Raw genomic sequence first — 27243 nt, forward strand, 5'->3', positions numbered from 1 at the left:
ATCCCTCTTGCTTTAACAAGGAAAAAAAAAAAAGCAAAAAAAAAAAAAAAGTTATTTTAAACTAGTCCAAAGGTATGGTCATGTATTATTGTAAAAAGGATCATGGGTTTAAGTGTACTCCAGTTTGGTTCCCATCATGAACATCTAATTCCTGTAACAATGTTGTATGTTTATTTAAAGTATATATATATATACATATATACATAAAAATTAAATGTCAGATTTTTGCATTAATTAAGATTTTTTTAAATTTGAATATGAACTTTGAGTACTTTATTTAAAAAAAAACCTTAAAAATACTTTTCCTGGAGTGTTACGTTTCAGAATTCCAGACTATATTTGTCAAATTTAAGTTTAAAATATGTAGCTATCATTGTTTTCTGATATTGAATGTAAATATTTGTAAAAATAAATTCTTTTGTATATTTTTGTGAAAATGTAGTTCCCCAAAATATAAAAAAGATTTAATAAAAAAGTGCATTTATGTTACTGTTCAACACTTTTCATCATTTTAATATCCCTTAACCATATTTATGGGCATGTGTCTGCATTATTTTTTTTGCCATGTAAGGCACCTTAAGGAACCACGTAAGGTTCACAGAAACCTTCTTGAAGGAGAAAACCAGAGTATGCCCAGTAGGAAAAAAGAATTCCTTAGAAGAAAATTCAGCAGTACTTTCTTTTCCTTCTTCCTAGTATAAATGGAGATATCTCTGAGTATCTATTTTCAAGTGAAGTGGCAGGCCATAAGAGGAGAACAGTATCAGTAATCCTTGAATTGTTCCAGCTTCTGAAGCAGTTTGTTTCCCTTTGTCTTTTTTTCCCCATTTTAGAGAGCAGAAGGACTGTGACAACCACTGCAGTGGAACAACACCCCAAAGACAAACATTTGCTTTGTGCCTGTGCTGGAGTGGAGAGCTCAGTCCCTGGGTGCTGGGACTGCAGTACAGCCATGTGCACTGTACCAAACACTTGCTGGACAAAAAGTATTTCCAGTATGATCCCAACAAAGGAATAAGCTTTCTAAGCACTTCTGCTGCCATACTTTCTTCTGCAACACACCAACTCTTAAACAAGGAACATTACTCAAACAGAACACAAAATGTGCTTTGAAGGTTTTTAATGGAATTTAAAGTAAAGCTTCCCTTACACAGATGTTTTTTTTCTTACAGTGTAAAAAAAATGTAAAATTGCCCAAACTTACAAACTTGGAAAATTAGGGACATTTCAAGTATGTAATCAACCTCGTTTTATGAAAACATGTATATTCAAAGTCCAAAATGTATGAGTCTTTCCTAGCATCCTGTGTCCTGCTGGTTAATCTTCCTGTCCTCTACTGTCCAGGGGAGGCAAAGCTCAATCCCAGGTCGTACCATATTCATTCACTGAGAAGGAAGAAAAAAAAAATTCCATTAGGAACAATTCTACCCCTCTGTAAAGATGATTTGAGAGCTGCTGGGTGTCCTACCCCTGTAATGGTTAAAACCTTTGCAGAGAGGATTAGTTGGAGTGAAAAGATCATGAAATCACATGAGCATTAAGGCAGGCCCATAGCTGCAGCTTTGGGAATTCTGCTACTGGTTTATGGAATCATGGGTAGATGACAGGAGCTGCTCTACCAGAAACACTCAATGAACCAGTTGAACCTATTGTGGAAAATACAGCTTAGATACAAGATAAAACAATGGTAAAAAGATTTTCAGCTTTATTCAAATACAAGTCAGGAAACATCATCTGTCCAAGTCCGGATTCCAGTGACTGTGCCCTATGCCAGCTGCAGGGCACTTGTTTATCAGGGTTGCATCACATTAGTTAATGTTTATACAACTACTATCAAACAGCAGCACAGAGGTGTCTTTAAAAGAAAGTTTCCCATAAGGGGTATCTTTCTTCATACATCTTTGTTGTTTCTCACACACACACATTACTTCTGCAAGCAAAACTGTATTAGTAATATCACAACATACTTCTTATTTTTCTTGGTTAGGTTTAGAGTGTTTCTCACCTAGTTTGATTTCGAGTCCATTTCAAGGCATGGCGTGGAGGTACAGCAACAGTGGGATGGTAGAAAGTGCAGTCTGGTCTTGTACACTGTGTATTAAACCTACAATGCTAAAACCAAAAGTATTTCAGAAGAGGCTGCTCAGTGCAGGCTGCCTGAACTCCTGAACATGCTGAGCTGCACTGTGACCCTTGTACTGCTCTGTGACACATCTCACCTGCCAACACCCCCCTCCACCAGGTGCAACCAGCTCAACCCAGTAACAAAAAATCCTTTTTAAAGTACCAACTAGGAATTTCATGCTCCAAAAGCTGCCACTGCACTGACTGGTGGAAATTCCTTTGCTTGCAAGAGTTTACAGAGCTCCGTTTGAATTGATCTTTGTGTACAAGTTGGAAGCATGACACAGCAATACCTGAGGGGGGAAAAAAGCCAGAGTATCTGGCTAATAATATCTGAGCACAGGTATTTCAGCATTATTAGGGCTTGAAAAAGCACTAAACTTCCTGGCATTAGATGCAGGAACACAATTCTATAGAAGTACCCAAGGAATAGACTACTGTAGTGTCTAGATTATATTAACACATTTTAGGGTAACTGGGCAATCTTTAAAGTTTTTGTGTGTTGCAGCATATCTGATGAAAGAGTCAAGAGTCTTGAGACATATTCCTTCCCAAAAGGCTCCTCTCTGCCCTCAGCATCCTGGCTGGGTATATTTTGAAAAGAGATATGGCCTGTTTGAAAGCTCCCCAACAGCATTTGGTAGGAAGATTACTTAAAAGTATGATTTTCCAAATTCCTCAAGTCACTACTTTTGTGTATTCTACTTATAAGGCAAAGTTAAAATGTGAAAAGTAAAGCAAAAAGTGTTAAATCCTAGCAGCATTTCCTGTCCCAAAGTTGCAAGTTTCAAGTCCCTTTCTAAAAAGGAAGGAAGACAGGATATATATCTTACTTTTGGGTGGTAAAATGGACACTCCATTTTCTTACAAGCTGGAAAAAACTTGCACAGCGGACTACTGGAGGGTATGGACAGTGTGGGCAGGGGTGCTAATAGTAGAAACAAAAAGAACAGGAAGTGAGTCTGGATCAGTATAAATTGCCTTTTTAAGACAGCTCCACACAACCTTAAATATATCAACCCTGCTAGATATTGCATTTTATAATACACCAAAGTTCAGCAAGAAATACAGACAGCATTTCCCAATGCAGTTAGTGGATCCTGGAGCAGAACAAGACTATCAGGTAATCATTTAACTCGGTTCTTCACCTTTTCAGGACAGGAAGTACCATGGTCAAGGCAAAACTTCCAAAAAATTACACAGAAATTCTGGTAGGCAGAGAACCTCAAAGGTTAAATTTAGACAGCAGCAAGCCTGTTGGAGTTTCAACTGACTGGACTGGGAAGGCACTGCACTTTCCAGGAATACAGAAGAGCTGCTGGAAATGATACGGGAGACAAGCACATTGTACTTGGTTTCTTGGCAAGGTAACAAAACTGCACTGAACTGTGACTAGGGGCTAAATTACTTCCAAAAGATCATGCAGCAAAGGCCCTGCACCTCGTCACTGTTCAAAGGCTCAGCAACACTAACCCATATCAAACACAGCTACTGCCTTCACCAAGTAACCTCACCCTCAAAGTCATCTCATCATTACACCAACTTCACTCCTACACTGGCATTAGAGAAAAAAAAATGTTCAAAGGCAGAACTCTGTTTTCAGTGTGTGTCATAAGCCCTTGGTACAACATGTGTCCAATATAAGAAAAAAATCAGAGCAAAACTGCAGTGCTGGCTAATACCTTCAGAGAAATGGACTTGTGCAAGTCATCACTTTGGCCTTGCACAGCCTTCATATGAACTCCTGCATAAGAGCACTGGATGATATTTCTGATATTTTTTTGCAGTAACACTGGATTATTATTCTTCATCTTGCATTAAGAGTTGTAAGAAAATTAGGTCAACTCAAGCAAAAAAAAATATTTTTCATCACAGTCAATTTCTGTTTCCCAAAACATCACTGTCCCTTCAGCACTTTCATTTAAAGCTCAGAAAACAAGATGTGCTCACCTGGTTTAGGAGATGGATGGGGGGTTCGTCGACTGGCGTGAGTGTAAGGACAGTCTGGCTTAGTGCACTTCGCATCGTATTTACAGTTTGGATGGATGAACAGGCATTTGTCAGCAAATTTGCAGTTAGGAAAAACTCTGAGGGAAAAGAAATTGAGTCAAAAGCTCATACTTGGAGCAAAATCCCCAAACATCTGTTGCTCATGAAAGCCAGAATATCACAGAAAGCCAGAGGTGCAGCAGGGCTGAGGCACGTCTTGGTTCCTTCCCAAGTGGGGCACAGGCTGTGGACCCTGCACTCAGCTTCCCTTCCTGCAGACCCTTCCTCCATGCAGTGAACAACTGAACCACCTCATCACTCTCAGGGCAGTGTGGTCCCAAACTCCTTGGTGCAAGCCAGGACATGTCACTCTTAGTGTGTGGCACAGAGTGGCAAAGGCAATGTGAAATCAGACCTTCCCCAGAGAGGGGTGCAGTGCTCCCTAAGTAACATGGTCTTCTCTGAAAAGTTTTATTTTGAATTGAATTACACCAGTTTTTATAAGATAAATCAGATGTCCGAGTAACTGAAGTTAAACTCTGGTAAGAGTTACGTCAAAACTGACACTGTTTTTCTGGACTTCTGTTCCTGCTTATGGAAAAGAAGTCAAAGGCACAGGGCACGCTTCAAGAGTTTGTCTTCTCTTTCTAATTTAAAACCCACAATCACTGCATTACTACATAATGATAACCTAACCTTCAAAAGCACTGTGACAGCTGACACAAGAGGGCCTATTCTTTTCAGATGCTAATTTCTGCATCTTTAAGCAACTCAGGAACATCGGCCTGTATTCTATAAACTACTAAAGCTTTCTTCTGCAAGGGTGCAGCTGTCATCCGTGTGTTCTGACACTCAGGAGAAGGGCAGAAAACAGAAGGAATTACAGTGTGACAATCTAGCTCTGATCCTAGCAGCACAGGTTTGTGCTGCCTTGGAATATTTATTTACTGACACAGAGCAGAAGTTTGCAGCACTGGAATAAAATTCGAAATAGCATTTCAAGTGGATGAGCTCTGTACTACTCACTTGCAAGGTAGTGTGGGGTGATGGTACACACATTCATCTCCATTTTTGCAGGCAGGCCAGTACTTGCAGCGCTCCAGCACCTTCTCCTGCTTCTGTAGCATACTTAAGTCTTCCATTTCCACTGGATGGTAAGAAAGAAAAAAAAAAAAAAAAAAAGAAAAACCACCAAGCTGGCACCTTTATGATTCTATATGCAATTTGGTATAATCAAAATGTACAGTACTTCTATTCTCTCTTAATCAAAAAAGTCATGACAGTAAAAGTTTGTGTACAATCATATTTTCTGAAGAAAATTTCCAAAACCATAATGTGAAAAGTCATAATACTGGACTGACAGCTGCCTTTTGGTGATAGAAGACCAAATTTGCACTGTTTACAAGCAAAATAAACTAGTTTTCTTTGCAAATCTGAATTGCTTTAAAGACTTGAACAGACAAGACAATTCTCTAGCTGAACCTGAGTTATGACTGTTCTGCTGAGCCATGAGTTAATTATAGCCATGTTTCCTTTCTTCAAGATCCTTTTTGCTCTAGAAAAATATTTTAAGAGATGAAAGTTAAAAATCAATTTTTACACTGATCAGATTTATTATTATGGGGGCACATACTGAAAAAGGCACACTTTCATGTAATTTGTTCAGACACTTTAGTTCCCTGAACCCAGACTCTAATCCAAAAACTATTTGAGCAATTCTAAGCTGAAACATTCCATATCTTCACTACTCTTACGGGAACATACGACTTTGACTTTCTCCTATTTAACACTGTTTGTAAAACCTTATTCTCCAAATTCAGACAATTGTACATATGCTGCTGTTGCCTTTTTTCCCCAAATCTGCCTAAACCTTTGGCTTTTCAAAGTTTTCCAGCACTGCCTAGACTTTCCTCTGATCCTACTAATGACACAAACTGCTCCAGCTCCATTCCATCCTTAGTCTCATTGATGCCTTCTCCTTGCAACACACCAAAGCCAAATAATGTCATCCTATTGTGGGACCACACTGGCTCATAGAGATCACTTCCACATGGATCTGACTGTGTGTGAGCTTCAGCCCCATCCCTGCTACTTCACAGGAATCCTTAACAGAGCTAGGACTGTACTGGCAACACTCTCCTGTACCAAACAGCTTTGGTGAGGAGTATGAGGCTACACATAGAACAGTATGGATTTGCAAGGAAATATTCTAATGATGGTCTCTCTGTGCTAGTAAAGTGCATGGATACACAGCATTCCCTAAGCTTTAAGAATGCCTGATATGTGCAGTACTTCCGCAGCCAGGGGACTGAAAGGATGTGGACTGAAAAGATCTTTTGCTATGGTGCTGTCACAATTGCACACAATTATAGCTGGATCCATGAAATTTAAGGGTTCACAGTACAACATCAAATAGTATTCTTTACTTAGTTCAGAAATTTGGATACACTGTTACTACAGAAAATAAGGATCTTTATTTTCTTAAGAAAGCTAAGTGAAAAACATGAATCCAAGCACAGCCCTCAGGCAAGTATTCAAACAAAACAGTAGCCTTTGTGTTTCTCATCACCATGTCAGCATTCTAAACAATTCAACCACGTGGCTCAGCAAGGAATTTCCCATGTTATTCAAAAGAAATATAGAGAGAGAATACAGAAACCTTCATGTAGAATCATGCACTGTTAAGTTCTGCTTTCAGGTGCTAGCTACCGGACTCTACCAACACCTTAACACTTAACAGATGCCTTTTGGTGTCACAACCCTCAACAAAAACATTAAAACCGTCTGATATATTTTTAAAAGTTCAAGGCATGTCAATATGTTAACTATAACATTTCCTGTTCATCAGCCCAGGGACAAATCATAAAAGGTCAACCAGAAGAACAGATTTCTGGCAATGACGACCAACTACATTTGCCAAAAAAAACCAAAAACAAAAAAACCCCACAAACAAAAAAAACCCCCAAATTTTACCAATATTGAGATGTGTGGAGAACTACCACATGTCATATTGCTCTAGTGTACCAAGACAAAGGCTTCTGAAAAGATGCCTAAAAATATTCTAATATTTGCCTAAAGAATATTCTAATTAGAAGAATAAACACCATCACTTTGGTTTCTTAAGAATGAGACAACCAGGAGGTCTAGCCATGATCAAAGCACCACCCCAAGGCTAGATCCTGTTGGTCAGTATAATTACCATCACAGTTCTCCAGCTGCCTGGTGACAATTTGCATCTGCTGTGCTCGAAGACCTTTTAATCCTCTGCCAGCACATATGTGCTGGGTAACTGGCTTTACTCCTTCCATTATACACATATCTTCCTCCTCCTGATCAGAGAGGTATCCTGGTGGACTGGGCACACCATCCAGCGTAACAATGAACTTGGGACTAGCAGGTTTCTCTGGCTGTGCAAGCTGGTCTCTGTCAACAAAGAAATGTAAATTTAGATTTTCTGACTCAAGACGTTTGAGTGAATGTGAGCTGTGCTAGTGGGTGTAAATAGTACAAGCTTATCAATGGGGAGTCAAGCAGTAACAGGCCTTCTTTTAGTAATTACTGGTAATGCATTCCAGTTAACAGTTAGCCTTCAGGTCTCCATGAGGCACTATTAAGAACTACAGCTCGCAGATACAAGTTCAGTTTGTTGCATTCTGCTCAAAAGAGAGATCCAAAAGCTCACTTACAAGCAGTCAACCCTGTGGAATTTGCAGTTTTGAGATAGAAAAAGAGAGCAAATATCATTCTTGGAATTACAAACCTCTTAACATAGAAAACATGTGTCTCCTCTAAATTACTGAAAACCACATTATGAAGGAGTGGTGTAAAAGTTTTTAGAACTAGGATGAGAGAACTGAAATACTAAGAACTTTGACATTCAGCCTAGCCTAGTGTCCTGTATCTGCCAGCAGTCAGCATGGGTAAGAGGGAGCATTAAAACAGGGGACACATACATTTTCTCCAGTCTTTCATCATCCCATCCCTTTCACCTGATGGGTTTCCTGAATGACAGGTGATTCTAAGTATATGGAGAACCGTGGAGTTCTCATCTTTGACAAACAGTAATGGGATAAACTTTGCTTCTCTATGAAATAAGACTAAAAGCAACTACACTGTAGAATGCCTTTAAGAAGATAGAAATCAGAACATTAAAAACATCACGAGGTAGAACTCTCAGACTGAAGCAGTCAGAAACTGACGTATTCACATGCAAAAATTTACCTATAGTAACACAGTCACAGCTTTCAACTGTGATATTGCCAGGTTATCCTTTTGGGTTCGATGCTCAGTGTTAATTTTGTTTTCAATTAAAACAGGCTGCCAAAAGCCACTCACAGAAAGGAAATACCAGCAGTTTCTCAAGCACAGCAGCTGACATGAAGTTCATCACGCTGTTCAGAGTGGTTTTAACTCGTAACAGGTATGACTATTTTGTTACCTGGAACTTCGTTTGAAGCTGACATGAACTTTAAGCTTCTCCTGGCAGAACTCTCCAGTAAGGAGCCTTAAATCATTGCCCAGGATCCACCACACTCAGTACTGTGTTAGAAGACGTTTCTTAAGAAACGTAATCCAAGGGTGAAACAAGTATAAAACTAAAGGCAATTTAAGCAAAATGATTACTTGACTAAGATTTCAGAAATCAGAACAAAAGAGCAATACTTTTCAGAAGTTCCTTCTTCTTTCTTGCAAATCAAAGACATGCTCAAGTTATAGCTGACCCTAGGATTATTTTCCATTTAGAAGGATTTCTGGGAGGCCTTTTTTCCTTCTGCTATTCAAAGTCAGTCCATTTTGCATGATTTCACACCTCCTGACCGAACTGACAAAGCAGAAGTCTGACCAAATGGCTCCATCTAAACCCCAAACAAGCAACTTGATTAGCAGCAGTGCTAAATGAAGCAGCTTATTACCGTGTCTGTATGAGACGTCCTGAGTGAACTCGCACTGCCTCTGTGCCCTTCTTTCCCAATTGCTGATTCTGGGCTGCCATTTCCTCTGATAACTTCGGTTTCTTCAGGATAAATGACCGAGTATCTGAGTGGACCATAGATTCTGGGTCACAGTAATCTGCATTGTGAGAAAAATTACATAGAGAAGAGTAAAGTTAGGTGGTAGTTGTACTCTTAACTTATAGCATATTTCTAGCATCAATTTATGGTAAGTAAGTTAATCTTGCTTTGTTTTAATTTCTTCCTAGTAGTTTCCAGAAAACATTTTTACTTCCATGTTAATTCCACAGAGGTGGATCAACAGAAGCCATAAGCCGTATTAGGTCAGATCAGGAAATTTTATAAATGGAACAGCTATGCTGAAGAGGGTCCACCCATCCCCCACCCCACCAAATCTCTCATCCTCAGAACAGGATGAATTTAATGCATTCATTCCTTAGAGGTGCAGAAACTAGAAAATTGTAGAAATCAGTATAATTAATTGAGAAAGAGTATCTTAACATTCACTGGCCAGGAATATTAGATTTGAAAATAAAAGATCACAAGACTTAACCCTGAGTCACTTGCAAGGCATCTTCAACCATAGGGTCAATCTGAAGCCGACAAGAAAGCTCCTTTTGTTCAATTCCTAAAAGACCAGCAGTAAGAAGTATATTTTACAGCATGTCAACATAAAAGTATAGATTAGAGAACTGAGGCACACTCTCTTAATTCTTTTGATAAAAAAAAAATCAACAAAAACATTCACACTTTTAACAACAACAAAAGCCATTCTCATTATTATGCACCCTTTTCTCATTGTTTCAAGAACAGTACCATGGCAAAAGCTAAGTACTGTAGGACACTACTTGTTCCCATAACTGCTGCTCAATACAAATGAGGTCTGTGGGCACAGCAACTGATGAAGGCCAAGCTTTTCCTCCTCATTTGTAGAGGAGTTGGCCATTTAGAGAACACACACAGAGGAAAGCAACTAACAAGGGACTACTTTACAGTCTTCTTAAAAGAGCTGAAGCAAATCAGAGCAGCAGTGTTTTACATTTGAGATAGGGCTAAAAAAATTATTTTTGCCTTCTGTAGATTTCCTAAACAAGCTGTCATTTCCATTTCAATGGCAAAAGAGTGAAAATATTTAGTGTGATTATTTTCTGTGCATTAATTCAAGGGCTGATAAAGCTTTTTCTCACATATTTTACAGATACAATTTCAACTACTTAAGGGTGGCAGGAAGATTCCAAATACATCTATATGAAGAATAAGCAACTGCAAAAATATTTTTTTAAATAATAAATGTTTACCCTTCCTTAACAATGATCATGGTATGATGTAACAAAAATCTTACTCAAAACCAAATTTCATTCATTATCAAAATATCTAAACACTTAGCAAGTATAAACTAAGTACTTGTAATATTTTTCCCTGCCTTACTTCTGTGATTCCTTGTGACTAACAAAGACAATCCCCCATCCTCTATAAGAAAACCAGGCTGTAAAGGCACTCTGACTGCATTTAAATGTTATGTCCTTTAGGAGATCCAAAACAGAAGTAAAAACCAAAGATAACACTGCCTGTTATCAGCTGTCCTTTAACAGCAAATAGAACATTCTTGTATTTAAAATGGAAAATAAAACACTAGAACCACTTGTGTTGAAACCATGTGTTGTAAATAATCTTTTAATACTTCATATGTTGGAAAAGTGCTCTAAATACTCTAGAGTATCTTCACTCTCACTTAAGCTTTGTGACAGAATTACTCCTACAAGATACTAATGAAAATGTGCAAAGGATGGGGAAAAGAAGCTATCCAAATGTAAGTGCTTATGTAAAACTATTCTTCAGTTATATGCCACATTGCTATTCCCTTCTTTGCTTACTGATTAATCCCTCTGAGGTTGTCTGTGTGTGTGTTTGGATACACATATCTATCTGACAGCCATGCTTTAGAAAGCTGCATGGACTTGAAGGCAGTTCTGCATACAACTTTTGATGCAGACTTGGAAATTAAAAGCATTCCTTTCCTCTTCTCTGCTCAGCCTGTAAAATGGCATCCCCTAGTATAAATTTTTAAAAGAACATTATCAGATGACCTTGAATTTCTTCAAGTGTCTGCTCCTTTGATTCTTCTACTTGAAGCTGAGAACTCAAAACAGGCAGTCTGCTTTGCACATGAATTACTTCTAAATGTGATTCTTCTGGGCTAATTCGAGTTCTTGGTGCAACTGGAACAGTCTGTTTCTGCGGAACTTTAAACAGAGAAACAATGGCAAATCATTTACATACTACCCAGTCACACAATAGTAGCATTTTTAGATATATTGTGCTAAAATGGCTCTCACAAATTCCTACACACACACACACAAAAACAAATCCCAAGCATCTTCCTGTCTACACAAAAAACATCTTTAAGCTACCTGTAAAATTCTTACTGTGCAAGCATATTTGTGCATGTGCACAGAGCACCCTGAGTGGCACCTCAGAACACTTACTTCTAAGACAAAACAGCATGACAAGCATTAGAGTGACAACAGCAAAGTACTCATTCCTCCACTTCTACATATAATTAATGTGGTACTTTCTGATAGTTTTGAAATCACTTTTCATTCCATCTTTCGTATGAATCATGGACCATCAACATGTCTCCTCATACCCTTTGCTGAAGTGCTTGCAAATACAAAACTCAATGGCAGCAGAATCATAAAATCACTGAGGTTTGAAAAGACCCTTAAAATCACTAAGTCCAACTGTAAACTTAGTCCACCACTGCTAAGCACATCACTAAGTGCCACATCTACACCTCTTCTAAATACCTTTAGGGATGGTGACTCCACCACTTCTCTGGATAGCCAGTTCTAATGCCTGACCACTCTCTCCATGAAGAACTTTTTCCTGATATCCAATCTTAACTTCCATCAGCACCACCGAAGGCCATTTCCCCATGTCCTATCACTGGTAATTTGGGAAGACATTCACCCAGACCAAACTAAAACCTCCTTTCAGATAGTTCTACATCTCTGTACAGATAATTGTGGTTTGGAATTTGGGGGTAGCAGGACAACAGGCTGACTTCTTTACTTGGCTTCTGCTAAGACTGTCAGAGCTGATGGTGAGAAGCTAAACTCTTCTCTTGGCTGAGTATCAGAGCAGCATTTAAATTCTGACACGTACAACTGAAAGGTACCACTCAAGCACTGGAGTCATTATTTATAAATTTACTGTTTTGTTTTACCTATGTGTTTTAAATTAGTTTACTTCCATATTCCAATAAAAATACTTTTTAAAATATGTTAAATATTACTTCTGAAGTGGAAGAACCTGCATGATACTTCAGATAAAATTCACAAATCACCTCCGTTAAAAAAACAAAGTGGTGCCTTCTGCTCTTTCCACTGAAATATTCTCGTTGGTAAGTCAAACTACAAGATCACCACTATTAAAAAGACCAATAGTTACCATTAATTTAGACTTTTCTAGCTATGTTTCATTTCCTACCAAAGTGCTTCACACATAGGGAAGAGCTTCCTGCATCACCTCAAAGTACTGTTTCTTACCATTTACAGAAATTGAGAGAGAGCAAGCAAGAGTCTTCAGATGGTATAAAAATTCTACTTCAAAAGGTATAAAAGTCATGGTTTAAGTGATTTAGTGAATGCTTCCTCCCTGGCAAGGTACAATGTGTCCTGCTGACAATATGTGGATTTATCAACACCCAGTGAAATGAAAGCACAAGACAACAGCTGGATTTGCCCTTCTCCAGAGGTCTCTCCTAGCTAGGAGAACTGAATGCCTCCACACAGACAATTGCCCAACTGCTGGGTCAACTGCAACTAAAATCACTGAACTGAAAGTGCAGCCTTGCTGTTAAAGGACAATATACATCATCATACACATCCTGATATTTATCAACATACCATGATATACATCAATCACTTTGTTCCTCATTATTTTGCACCTCTATTACCTATATCCAGTGCATTTTCATTTTTTTGCTGTTTTGCTTTTTTCTCCTCCCCTCTCAGAAGGAAGAGTGAAGAAAGGGAAAACAGTTCAAGCAAATAGCTCAAACTACCTGGCTTATTCTAATTAATTTCCCCTTGGCAACTATTGTCTTCAGAATACTCTGGCACTTCCATTTTGTATCTATACACTTCACAGACTCACTATCTTCATCAATACATTTTAAATATCACTTCTCTCCCTCGTTTATGTTTTCATAATTCATTACTGAACATCAGTGCAATGAAACAGGACACAATAAATCCCTCATGTATAACTAACTGGCTATTTTGCATTCTGTCTTATCTCTAAGCACTTTCTTTAGCTTGGATTTATACAACAGAGTTCGGAAATATTACAGATTAGCACAAGCAAAATCAATGCTAATTACCAGTGGAATAATTGGTTGTTTTTGTAACTGATTCCTGTGCTTCAGAGATTGCTTTCAGTATTAAATTCTTATTGGCCTGTTTTGAAGGCGGCAATGAAGGTCTAAAGGAAATAAAAAAAAAATTATTTGTACATGGATTGTACAGTAACTGTACCCATGTAAAGACAGTTGTTTCAACAGGTTAACACAGGACTAATATTAACAGAAATCATCACCTACAATTATTTTATCCAAAATAGTTTTCGGTTAATCTGCTCTCTCAGTGAATTCAAGATCGGCAAAATGCTCTAAAAAATGGAAGTCCAAAAGTGTGATTTCACCTCCCAATTTAAGCTGCTGTAAAATCATGCTACATGTGAAAGGCACTCTCTGCCATTCATTTCTTCCCACCTCTGCCCACCACTTATCTCTTGCTATGCTTGTGCTGGCACAAATAATTATGCAGCCAACCTGAGAAATACGATCCAGCTGCATAATTAGACTGACTCAGTCAAAAACATATTATTTGTAAAAAAATCTGGTTTGCTTATCTTTAACATCAACAATAAGGAAGCTTAAATCAGATGAATGTGCTGTGGTGCTGAAGATAAATTCAATACAGTGTATTAGCTTAAAATAAATCTTATACAAGCTAGCACTGTAGGTCAGTAGAGCCATCTCTCCTCTAGTTTAAATTATCTTCTTCTGTTGTCAAAAATCAAATACAAAAGACACGAATCTTGAGTAATGCCTGACACTGAGACAGAATTAGGGAGCAGAAAAAAAGGAAAAACCTCTGAAGACTGTTCGAACAGTTAAAATCACCTTAAAGAAAAAGTGGTAACTGGTTCAAAAACAATTCCTGAAAATAAATCAAATTACTGAAATATTATTTTACCACAATAAATACTTGGTCTGAAACATATCAATATTAGTGTTCTTTTGCCAGTAAACTTTACCCAAATAATGTGAAAATTCACATTCCATGGCCTCTTACATGCAATAATGAAAACAAATTACAAAATCAAAAAAGGGTGGCATAAACAGGCATCTCATCCACAGAGTTGTGAGATAATACAAAAACTATTAAAACAGTTTACTAAATTTTGTCTATCAATTTTCAAAAGTGCAAACTGATTTTCCCCACTTCCAAAGCTGTCATTCATTATATTAATTCTAGAAAACTCAGAATCACTGAGCCCTTCAGTACCTCCTTTCTGGCTTTGCAGGTACAGACACGCTGCTGGAGATGCTTCCTGTTCGCAATCCGTAGTCTTCCTCATCCTCTTCATCTTCTCCATCATTACAGAACTTTTTCACTTTGACTACCGAGCTTACAACAGGCAGCCGCCTCTTCCTGGAGCTTTCCTCCTACGAGGTACAGAGCAGGCAGAAGAGCTCATTTAGCATAAATCTCGTACCAGTAAGCCAGCAAAGAAAGCACTGCAATTCCACCCGAAGCCAGGAGATGGGGAACTTCCATTCCAGTTGAACAAGTGACTGCACTGGGCAATATGGAAATCAGATACATTTACACCGAAACATCTCATTGGAAATGTAACTGAAAACAGCATTTAGGAAAAAAAACGAAGAAACTCTCAAGTACAGGAAAATTATCTAACACCTACAGAAAACTAGGTTTTTCAAAGAAATTTATATTATTCTTCAAGATGAGTATGGTCAAAGTCCGAGGGAGAAAAGTGAAACCAGTATAAATTACTTCCTCTGTATCAACTCTCTAATTTCAGATAAGTGTAAGGATTCATTTCTAGCAAGGAAATGACATATTCCAAAGGATGCTAATGGTTACACACAGTCAGGACAGTCCAGTTTAGACAGTGCAAGGTCCCTGATGTCTCTTCTGGACACTGTTCATGAAACAGTAATAGAAGGAACGTACCACAAGATCTTTTTTGAACATTTCCAAGGACAGACTCTCCTGACATTGATCAGTGACTGATGTACAACATTAAATAAATCACTATATTCTCATTTACATTTCTCCATTCTCAAAACCTAAGACACCAGCATGTATCTTTGTAAAGCATTCTAGATTTCCAAATAAAATTAATTATTTTTTTACACAGAATGAAGGAGTGGCAAAGAGAGTACTTTAAGTGCAGCAATAAATATAGATGCACTTGCAATACAAGGTATGTATAATACTTGTTTCATTACAACATTAGTAGCTATACTATCTTCATTCCTCTCAAAAAAGGCCCTTAATTCATTCATAAGGATAATCCATCAGCTAGGACTATCACCCTGCTTGGCTTAGCTTGGCCTCCAAAGTACTAAGAGCAGCAATCATCTTTTATTTTGTCCTTGTCCAACACCCATCCCAAAGAACACTTAACGGACACAGTTCTAAACAGAACAATCATCATCACCATCAATGTATCTGGGCTAATAAATGGCATGCAAGAAATCCTGATTTACAGGACTGTGTAAAGCTGGGGGTGTAAAGAGCACTTAGGAAAGATCATGCTGATTCAATGACCTTAGGATCAGAATCACAATTTCTGATTCATCACACACAGCTCAGTAATGTGCTAACCTGTTAGTCCAAGTCAATATGACACGAAGAGGTACATGGTAATTAACTCTGAGATGCAGCAAGCTCTCAGATAATGATGTCAAACTATGCAATCTGTTTTTACCCGCGGACCCAAAGGATGGAATCTCAAACCTACTGGTACCAGTGACAGAAGTCTTTCAACTTCTCTGAGGTCAAGATTTTACTGAAGTGTACACAGCAATTTAGGTTCCTAACAGGAATAAACTTTTGCAATAGTTTATGTTCTACCAACCTCACTCCCCACTTTATCAGCACCGTGTTTGGAGGTGGGTCTGTGACCTTCTGCTAAGCTGCCAAATGCTTCTGGATTGCAGAGCTGGCCTGTTTCCAAAGGCCTGCAGCCCTGCGTGTCCGACTGCCGGCTCTCCTGCAGGCTGCCCTGCTGTGACAATCTGGGCACGTGCGCGCTGCCGTCCGCGCCCCTCACGGCTGGCGGCCGGTAGATCTCGGCCGAGGGACGGGAAGAACCGTAAGTCACAGTCACAATGGGCTTCTTCCGTGCCAAAGGATTCTCCTGCACAAAGTTTAGGTCTTCATCAATGAGATCATCTGGTTCAGGTTTAATGTCAATTACAGCTTCAGAAGGTGACAATTCCCTCAAAGGCTTGACGGTAGATGTTAAGCGGGATGCAGAACCATCTTCACAGGACTGCCTGATAAAAAAAAAGAAATCGCCAACTGTTATCTGCAAGTCAAGTCCTGGAAAATGAGAATTGTCTTTTAATCAAAGCCAGGTGGGAAGAATCATTAAGGTATTATTGTTTATACACACTGAACAAACTGATTGATATTTTCAGTTTGGTTAATTGATCTAAGCCCATATGTTGCTTGAAGAACCGGATTCTGATTTAATGTTTTTTATACAATGAATTATAGCGATGTTTTACTCTTCAGAAGTACTTGTATCTTTTCTGTCTGTACTCTTTAGAACGGCTACTGCACTCACACAACTACTGATGTCTGAAAGAGTGTTAAGAAGTAGCCAGCAGCCTTACCTGGAAGCAGCGTTCCTCTGCTCCTGCGAGCTGGTTGAAACTCTGGAATCATTTCTTTCAGTCCTAGAGCTTGACACTGCAAGAGGTGGCAAGTTATCCTCACGCCTCCTCTCATCACTCACACATGAAGTGCTTTTGCTGGAAGGCAGGCTGCTCTCAAAGATATTAGATTCTGAAGATTTTACATTGGTTGGTTCTGTGGAGACAGGTACCTTTCACTCACTTTTACATTAAAGAACAGCAATACAGATTTTACAATAAATGTAGCTAAGAAACTGCAAACAAGATGTTGCATAGGCCTGAAAATACAACAAGTTGGAAGCTGTTTCAGCTGAATATATCAGTAAGAAACACAGAGAAAACACAAACACTGGACTCAAAACTAAATGCTTTATCTCAAAATATAAACGACTTTTCTTAACAGTCTGGATCCTAAAGACCATGTAAACAAAAAATTATTGAACAGCTGAGATATTTTTGCAAGTCATTAGACATGTGACACTACACAGAAAAAATAAGCCTACCTTCATTCATAATCAATTTTCTCACTTACCAGTAGTCACAGATCGCAGCTTATCCAAAACGCCATGGAGCCTCAAATGGACAGTGCACAGGGAAGGAAGCAAAAGGAGAAATAAAAAACTTTAACTTACATTCACAGTAATAATTTCTCAGAAACCTCGACTGCCTTTCTACCCAATCACAAACACTTCTTTTATCTAAGACTTCACTTGCCATCAACCACAGTATGTTTAACCTCAGAAGGGAGGCTTAAAGTATCTTGCCTCTAGTATGTCTTGCACATGCAGGTAGAGTTTTCATCATATCATCTGCTTTTGGCATTTAGCTGGTTTACTTAATCAAAGCCAATACTACCTACCTTTCACTACAATCAATGGAGTTAAGTATCAAAAAGATTGATTAAAAAAAACCTAAGTTACAAGCCCAAAGCATAGCCTAAAATTTTACTTTGTAAATGAAATTTTAATTACACAGTAGAGTTAAACATAATTGTAAGTACAAACTCAAATAGTATATAACTCATAGCACATAAGATTCTCAGGATCCTTTCAGCATGCTTTGTATATACCAACAATACCTTGAGACATGCTCAGTGAGTACCAAATTTTCCCTTTGCCTGTGAAAAAGGCACTCAGCTGAAGTAACACAGAAAATTACAGGGCTTTAATACAACAAGGCTGCTTAAAAATAAACACCTATTACAGTGAGAAGAAAGAAAAAAAAACCCCAACACTTAAATTCATATCTTACTTGGAATGTAAACCTGATAATGGGCAAGTCCATAATTTAGGCTGAGTATCAGAAAAGAGCTAAGGAACAAGAAAGTATTGAAAAGACTGCATGTGGGTATAATGAAGGTTTCTACTCGTCCTCCATGTGAACTTTCACTAGAACACTTGTCAGCTGAGCTCTGGTCATGCACATCAGTTTTCACACTGACCTCAGTAACTCATCTGACACTTGGTTCAGAGTAAGAAGTGCTGGCCAACCAGCAGGATTGCCAGGTCTGTCACAATTGCTGCAAAACTTTTGCCAGAAGGCCCAAAATTACCAGCTACAGAGACAAACAAAGGAATTTTGCTGAGTACTGTATGTAACCAACATTTAAGAACATAAACATTCTGGGTAGTCTGTTGTCTTTAGAAGACGTAAAAGAATATAAACCCCCCAGCTACAATGCTATGCAACACTTTTCCATCAGTCCTCTTACAGCTTACTCATAGGTTTCATCTTGTCTTCTTTTCTATCCTTCTTTTAACCAATACCTACTTTGGTACCTGATAAAGCACTCTAACATTGAGTCTGTATCTATCTATATATAAAGAGAATACCAACTTAGGGTTAAAACAGTCTCTAGTCTCTATGTTTAAAATTTAAGCAAGTGTCAAAAACAGCTAGTGGCATAATACCTGCACATAGTCAATACACCATTTTAAATACAAATATATAAAATGATCTGGACTTCTTTGCTGAAATTTGCTTTTTCTACATATTTATTATTTTTTGCAATAAAGATTTAGTTTCATTTACAAAGCCATGAAAGTGTTTTCTGCTACACTACTTCTTACTGTATATCAGGATTCAGTCAAAACCGTAGTACAGGAGCTACATCCTCATCCACTTGTAAACTTCACTGGTTTGTCTGATTCCTAGAACTACTATGAGAAAGACAACTGCATGACTTACTGATACACTCAAACTCAAAAGTTTCCCATAGGCAGGCCACAGAAGGCAGCAAAGAAATGCCAGTACAGTTTTCAAAAAAGAGGTCCATGCTTAATTGTACTCCTTTATTATATTTTTGACAAATGCCAGGAGAAAAATGAAACCTGTGTAAGTAAAATCAAACTACATCCACACAGGTTACACTATCACCTGTAAATCCATTACTTTAAACAGCTAATAGAGTGAATTGTAATAGCTGGAACTATTTTTCTTTTTTTGTCAGTGTTTATGATCTCATAACATAGCCAACTTCTAAAATGTTTCTCTCTGCTATTCAATAACAGAAAAGCTCCTAGGAACCAATTACATGGAAGAAATATTGGAAGTGAATGCAAGCTGTCAGTATAAGAATGTCAAAGAAAGCAAACTGAAAAATTTAAAAAATTGTAGTATTTCTTTCATGTATACAAAACAAAATAATGTTCCTTTAAAGCTGTATTAGGTAGGTGATTCAGAAATAAGATTAACTTGAAAAAATACACAACTCTGAAAGTAACGAAATCTCTACAGTCAATTGTCTGAAATGTGAATTTACCTACAGGTTTCTACTGTAAAACAAATTCAGTATTAGAAAATGCATGAGAAATACAATGGCTAAGTTTGTCATGTTGCATGGAATAAATGAACCTTCATTGTCAGGAGCTGACAGTAGAGCTGAAGTGTTGCTAACTTGCCCTGTTCACAGTAATACTGAGGTTCTACTTTTGGTTTTTAGAGTTGGGTGGTGGTAATAAATAAACAGACTGAGAGGTGGGAATACCTAAGCATTTGGTGCTAAGCCTTGTCAAAGACAGTACACAGAATTAGATCCACTGCTCATCTGCCCTGATATAGTAATTCCCATGCACAGCAATCTGAACCAGTGTTAGCTCAAAAGCAAACAGATTGGTCCTTTACATCTAACTGCACTGAACAATGCTCTCATGCTCACACTGGGTTTTGCAGGAATAATTTTAAGTCAACATACAACCCTCGCTTACCTGAGCACTTCATTTATAAATCTGACTGGCTTATAAACAAATGAGTCCTCCAGTCCATTGCCATCTAACTATCACCTCCTCAAAAGTCCAACAGTTGACACACTAAAACTAATTTACTCATTAGACATGCAAAGCAGAAGTTCTTATTAATGCAAATTACATAATGGGAAGATAAATAATTTTTAATTTTTTAAATGCCAGGTGTTACTTATAGAAAGCCGTCCTGCACTATGGATAAGAAGTGTGACAATAGTTGGCAAACATACCAGACAGTAAACCTGACAGTATTGTTTCCAAGGAAAAGGGAAAGGTCTTCTGTCATCTGCTCTTGACTCTTCTTGTTGGCCACCATAACCATAATATAATCAGGGAGCTCTTCATCTAATAGAAAGAGAAACATATTGTTTTAAAGTACAATAAATCATGGAAGACATAGCAAATACCTTGAAACACATAACCAATTTATAAAAGACAGAAAGAAAAAAGACTATGCAGACAGAGGATTAGGTAAGCAAATTAACAAGACTTCCACTCCCTCTGAGGTTCAATACAAGTCTCATCTACAAGCAAGGGATAAAAGATCATCAACTTCAGAAGGGTGCAAGCTGAAGGTCAATGTATTTAAAAAAGTGAGTAAACACAACAGAAAGAAGGACAAGATAAAAGAAAGCCACTCTGCTGCCTATATTCTTTTCCTCGAATACTAGCAAATATCTACAATATTCATCACCTCAAAAATTGCCAAATACAGCAGCTTATCCTTTTCAAATTTCCTTTAGTTACAAAAACAAAACAAAAAAAAAATCCATTTCTGATATGTGCATTAAACAGATCAAAACTGTTTTAACTTCCAGATCTTCTAGCTACAAAAATAAAACAAATCCTGAGAACTGGATTTCTATTCTGTAATTCATGTAATTTCACACACAGTGAGAAACCCACTCCCTTGCACACAAGGTACTCCCACTCATCAGAATGCAGAGGAAGGTGCTTAGAGCCCAAAATTACCACACTAAGGGTTTGGGGAGTTTGGTGTTTGGCATTTCACTTTGGCCTAGCTCTGGCCTCTGCTGAAAGACTGACTGGCACAATTGCTGCTCAAAGGCATTCGCTGTGCTTCTTGAGCACAGACTTCAATTTAGTTTAATCAAATATCCCATGCTTTCCAATTCCACTCCACGGCATGACATGAACATAACAACACTAAGTGAAAACAGCTGGGAAGTACTGCCCAAATGATGAAATTGAATCAAGGCACTAATACAGCTGTGCTTATTTAATCAAGCTAAGACAGTACACAACACTAAAAAGACCTAAAAAATGAAAAATGGAAATCAAAATCCACATGAAAGGAATTGCCTTTCTTCTATGTCTGTGTACACTGTAAATAATTTATCTCTACCCTAGACTACAAAAATAACGTTCACACATTGTACCTGCACTACCACTACTCAATTGTGCCAACATAAGCCATTCCTAGCTTAAACCCTCACTTCTTTTTGATGGCTTTTTATTTGTTTCAGTTTTTGTTGTTGCTGCTTTGTGTTTGGGTTTTTTCTCACTGCTAACTACAAGTTGCACAAGATGTTCAGACGTAGGAACTTAGAAAGAATTTTATTTATTGGCCAAGCTACTTTAAAACATGATAAGCTCTTCAGGTAGTTCAACACATGACACAGTAAAGAAGATATTTTAAGTACCAATAAAAATGTAAGTTAGCACAATTACCTGTAACAGGATGATAGAAGAAGGAAAGAAACTTTCTTGGTAACTACGTTGGCTTATGAACTTAAACAGCATGTGGAACTACAGCCTTCTGAAAAATTTCCTAGCTGATGAACAATTAACTGACTTAATCTTGCTTAAATACATAAATATTTCCCTCCTAAGCTCTACACAACAAGTAAGTTTCAATGTATCTTCTTGTAGAAGACTTTTCAAGAGAAAAGAACTAGCAGTTACAGAAAGAAACAAAGGCACAGCTCTTGTACAGAGGCTAGAATGAGGGAGAATCAACCTTTTACTGATCGCCTGAAATAAGGAATGGAGAGTTTTAGAAAAACATTACTAGAAAAGTTGTCTGAAATATTCTAGAAATATTCTGAATTTCTGTCTGAAATATTCTATCACAGAAAAGAAATGTGAAAAATCACAGGAATTTGGAAACAGCGATTTAAAAAGAAAAAAGAGCCCAAGGCAAGACAGACTTAGCAATAAAGAATACAAAGTTATTTAAGTTCAGAAGTTGACTGAGAAGAAACTGCAGACATGGTCTGCTGATCCTGGGAATACAGAAAACCTGTCCTCTGAATACAAGAGACAGAAGGAAAACAAAGAATAATCAGTCATAGCTGGAATCAAAGACGGCTAGTATTCCACCAGCATCTTACATTATAGACAGGAATGACTTTTATTTCTGAAATACAGGAGAAAGCAAAGAATCAAGGACTGAGAAACTGAAGCCTGGAGTGATGGTCAAAAAACGAACAAACAACAAAAAATGAGTTACCTAAAAAGACAAGCTTGGAGATGGTGAAAAAGATGATTGCACAATTAAAAAGCTCTAAACACTGTTCCTAGGCACCAGCTGAGTTCAGAACATCAGCTCACACTTAACTGCCTTCTGTGGAGCTAATACATTTTTCCATAAATACAATGCCTCCCTTGAAACAGATGAACTTGAACAGATGAACTTGCCTCCCTTGAAAGAAGATGAACTCGGGCTCAAACTACAACCTTTGAACTTGGCCCTGCAACTCACAGGATCTCTAAATTATGCTCTCAATTCCTTTTCCTCCCCCGAAATCCAAGAAGCATCACAGACAACAACAATGCAGTTTCAGGACTAAGGTATTTTGTTTCCAACAGAATGCTGTGTTAAGTTACCAACTTTTACTGCTGCAAAATCAGCTGCTCTGAAGTGCAATATCCATTTCTTCCCGGATTCAGAAAAAAAAAACAAACCCACAAAACCAGAGATGTTCACACTGCTCACCCCTCCTGTCACAAACCAAAATAAAATCTCACCCTACCTATAAGATTCAGATACATATATTTCATCATCATTACCTCATCACAGTTCTTAGTCGTCTCCTTAATGGTCAAGCTCTTCTATTTTACTGGTTTGTCTCATGTAACGTTTCTCATCCTGAACTCAAGAGCTGTTAAAAATATGCCTAAGAAAGACTGATTCCATCTCAGAGTGGTCACAGCCAACTGCTGATGTATTTCCAACAGACTTGCTTTACATAATGTTTCTCCTAATGCTTCAAAGAAATTTCCTTAGATATTCACATCGTGATTTGTTTTTCTTTCAAATCTCTTGCCACCATTTCAGAAGGGGAAGACTATGAGACTGACTTCTTAGTCACTTTATTTTAGTTCTTCACATACTGATGTTCACTACTGCTTCCTCTTATCCTTAGACTGTAATGTTTTGTGAAATACGTCTCTTGCTTTCTTACTAATCCAACACTTGAGGTAATTCTCATGTTAGAGACTTCTGTACGCAGTAACAGAGGTAATAGTAAATTCCACTAGCTAAGCTGTTTTTTTCCTGCATAACAAAAATGATCTAGAGAAGATTGCTGAACACGTGGCAAAACTTACCAACATAAGCCCCCAGCTCCTGTAACTTTCCTTTTATAGCACCCTAAAAAATAATGAAATATTATTTAAGGGATGGGTCAACAAGTTATTTCTAACTGCAAAGAGGTGGGAGGCTTAGCAAAGTTTCTCTCCTTTACTGTTTGAACACCTCGGTCTAACACGTTGAACTTTTCCTATTTGTACTGCTCAGCCCGGGAACGCTCTAACAGCGCGGGGCCGGCGGCACAGTAACGGCGTCTCGCCCGGCTGCATTTCCGACACACCAGTTCCTGGCGCTACCATTCAACCTACAAGTCCCAGCTGCTCCTTTTTAAGCACAAGCCACCCGGACTCATAAGGTGCAAACAAAACGAACCTAAGAGGGTTTGATAAAAGGTCGTTCCCGGCTCAGCAGGGAAACGGGAACCCGCCGGGATTTCCAAGCCGTGAGTGCCGAGCGGGAGCCGCTGACAGGCCCAGCCGGTGCCGGGGGCTCACACCCGGCCACGGCTCCGGGCAGCTGTCCGGCGGGGAACAGAGGTGCCCCCACTCCGCTTCCCACAGAAACGACTCTCCTGCTCCCGCCCTCCCCGGGGAGTCCCGAGGCCGAGGGACGCCGCCGCCGGCAGCTGTGACGGGGAGCCCGGTGCCTCAGCCGCCGGCTGGGCCTGCCCCCATAAGCGGGCCCGGCCTCCCGCCGCGGGCAAAGGGAGCGCCCCGGCCGCTTCCGTCTCACCCGGATCTTGCGGCTGATCTCGGTGCCGATCTCCATGGCCGCGCCGAGCCGTCCCCCGCCGCCCCGGGCCCGGCTCCCACCGCCGCCCGCGCGGCTACCGAGCGCCGCTCGGGCACAGCGCGCGGCCTCCGCCCGCACCGCCCCCTGCCGGCCGGCGGCCGCCCCGCGCCGGGACCCGGGACACGGGACCCGGGACACGGGACACGGCCCCTCACCGCCCCGGGAACCGCCTGCCCCTCACCGCCCCTCACCGCCTGCCCCTCACCGCCTGCCCCTCACCGCCTGCCCCTCACCGCCGGCCCCTCACCGCCGGCCCCTCACCGCCGGCCCCTCACCGCCGGCCCCTCACCGCCCCTCACGGACCCTCACCGCCCCTCACCGCCTGCCCCTCACGGCCCCTCACCGCCTGCCCCTCACGGCCCCTCACCGCCCCTCACGGCCCCTCACCGCCCCTCACCGCCTGCCCCTCACGGCCTGCCCCTCACCGCCCCTCACGGCCTGCCCCTCACCGCCCCTCACGGCCTGCCCCTCACCGCCCCGGGAACCGGCGGGACTCGGAGTGCCCGACAGCAGCCACGGGTTGTGTCAATATTAGTGCTCTTCCTCGAGAACTACCCAAATGGAAGGTTCAGTTCCGTGTTAAAAACAAATAAATTACGGTGTGGCCATACGCAAAGTGTTCAAGTAACTTCTAATGCCACACTACAGCTACACAGGTTTCCTAATGCCCACCACAGCCTCTTTATCGCCTCCTTTGCTCAGCAGTGCAGGAGAGAGAAAATACAACAGAAAGGCTCGTGTTGAAAACAAGGATAGGAGACCTCACTAATTACCGTCATGAACGAAACAGACTTGGGGAAATTAGTTTAATTAATTAACAATCAGATCCACGTAGGATAATGATAAATTAACCCAAATCTTAAAACACCTTCCCCGCACCCCTTCCTTCTTCCTGGGTTTAATTTTACTCCTGATTCCCTACCTGTCTCCCCCCAAACAGGAGAACGGGAATGGGGATTATGATCAGTTCATCACCTGTTCTCTTTCCCACTGCCTCCTTCTCTCCTGCTCCCAGCACAAAGAGTCTGCCCCAAAGCCTGTGTGCTCACCGCTGCAGTGTGGATGCTCTCAGGGCTGCGGTTCCTCACAAAGTGCCCCGCCGTGGGTCCCTTCCCTGGGCTCGGTCAGTGCTGCAGGAGCAGGCAGCTCCACTGTGGGTCCCGCACAGGGTCACAAATCCCCACGCCAAACCTGCTCCAGCGTGGGCTCATCTCTTCACACGGCCACGGGTCCTGCCAGGAGCCGGCTCCAGCATGGGCTTCCCACAGGTTGGCAGCCTCCAGGCATCCATGTGCTCCGGTGTGGGCTCCTCCACAGGCTCCAGGTGGATCTCAGTCCCGCACTGACCTCCACGGCTGCAGGGGCACAGCTGCCTCACCACGGGCTGCACCACGGGCTGCAGGGCAATCCCAGCTCCTGGAGCCCCTCCTGCCCCTCCTTCTGCACTGACCTTGGTGTCTGCAGAGCTGTTCCTAGCACATATTCTCACTCCTCTCTCTGGCTAAAATTTGTTTGTACGCAATAACTTTTCTACCCTTCCTAAAAAACGTCATCCCAGAGGCGCTACCATTTGCAGCGATGGAGGAACTGTACCGGGAGTGTGTGTAGCCGGTTTTGGCCAGTGGAGGGTCCATCCTGGAGCTGGCTGGCATTTTCTTTATCAGACATGGAGGAAACCTCCAGCAGCTTCTCACAAAAGTCACTCCTGTAGCCCTTCCACTACCAAAACCGGACACACACACCCAGTACATGCATCTACTGCTCTTACTGCTACAAGAGATTAGTTACAGAGGTAGGAAGAACAATGTAGAGAGAAAAGCCTACAAGGTAAGCATAATAATAAGCAAAAAATAAGTAATATTTGAGGCAAACAATTTATCTTTTGCACCAATACCCCAGATTCACTTCAGCTGACTTAACGATTAGTAATATTATAAAAAGCCCAGCCTACAGATAAAGGGTATTTTACAAGTAATGCCACTGATTAAAATAAACTCCAGGCATTGTAGTTAACAGCTGTATTAATCCCTTTCTGCATCACTCTTCCTTATATAAATCAAACATCATACAGAGAGAGCTTAGACTAATTATTGCTAATGATCTGAGCTGTTTGCCTGACTTCACTTATATTGGTATTACACCGAGAGGGAACCAATAACAAATTAGCTTAATTACACCATTCTATTTTAACCTTTAAGAAATACATTTTCCTTTTTATGATTTCAATTATGTTGTATTATGTTGTGTTATTGTAAAAAGAAAAATAATTATTGCAGTACAGAAACAAGAATTAAGTTTTTCATAAGTAAAGGATTTACCTTAGAGAAAAAGATACTGTGTTTGAGAAAAGTTTCCTTTGCAAATAACAGCAGGAGCTCATTGCTTCAAGTTCTGTACTACATTCTGTGTAGGAAAACTGCCTGTTTTCTTCTAATAGGAAAATTTTATAACCCGAATTAGTTACTTAGTAGAACATGTAGAACTTTACACTGCATTGTGATTAAAAATGAATCTCAGACACATGAAATTGCAGGCTTCAAGCATGTAATGGACATACAGTGTGGTCATTTTTCTCTACTACCATCAAAAACATATAATGATGCATAAAGACCCAGCCACCTCTTGCTTTCT

At 39.9% G+C, this 27243-nt stretch overlaps 1 protein-coding gene across 3 annotated transcripts; it reads right to left on the reverse strand.

Moving 5' to 3' along the window:
• Positions 1 to 1103: 1103 nt before the first annotated feature.
• ZC3H14 (zinc finger CCCH-type containing 14) lies at positions 1104 to 24679 on the reverse strand. 3 transcript variants are annotated; one of them, XM_066321954.1, is made up of 17 exons: positions 24553 to 24679; positions 23838 to 23880; positions 20495 to 20609; positions 17555 to 17595; positions 17002 to 17197; positions 16239 to 16659; positions 14639 to 14799; positions 13450 to 13550; positions 11153 to 11308; positions 9619 to 9693; positions 9027 to 9183; positions 7313 to 7536; positions 5140 to 5260; positions 4075 to 4211; positions 2958 to 3052; positions 2006 to 2112; positions 1104 to 1385 (listed from the first exon to the last, which is right to left on the reverse strand). In XM_066321954.1, the coding sequence occupies exons 1-17, from the start codon at positions 24586 to 24588 to the stop codon at positions 1379 to 1381; spliced, it is 2193 nt and encodes a 730-aa protein (XP_066178051.1). In that variant the 5' UTR covers positions 24589 to 24679; the 3' UTR covers positions 1104 to 1378. The 3 variants fall into 3 exon arrangements, with proteins under 3 accessions (XP_066178051.1, XP_066178053.1, XP_066178052.1); XM_066321956.1 differs by lacking the exon at positions 11153 to 11308; XM_066321955.1 differs by lacking the exon at positions 23838 to 23880 and having other exon boundaries at positions 24553 to 24630.
• Positions 24680 to 27243: the final 2564 nt, after the last annotated feature.

The sequence above is a fragment of the Sylvia atricapilla genome, chromosome 6 (assembly GCF_009819655.1).
Source record: "Sylvia atricapilla isolate bSylAtr1 chromosome 6, bSylAtr1.pri, whole genome shotgun sequence".
NCBI lineage: Eukaryota > Metazoa > Chordata > Aves > Passeriformes > Sylviidae > Sylvia > Sylvia atricapilla.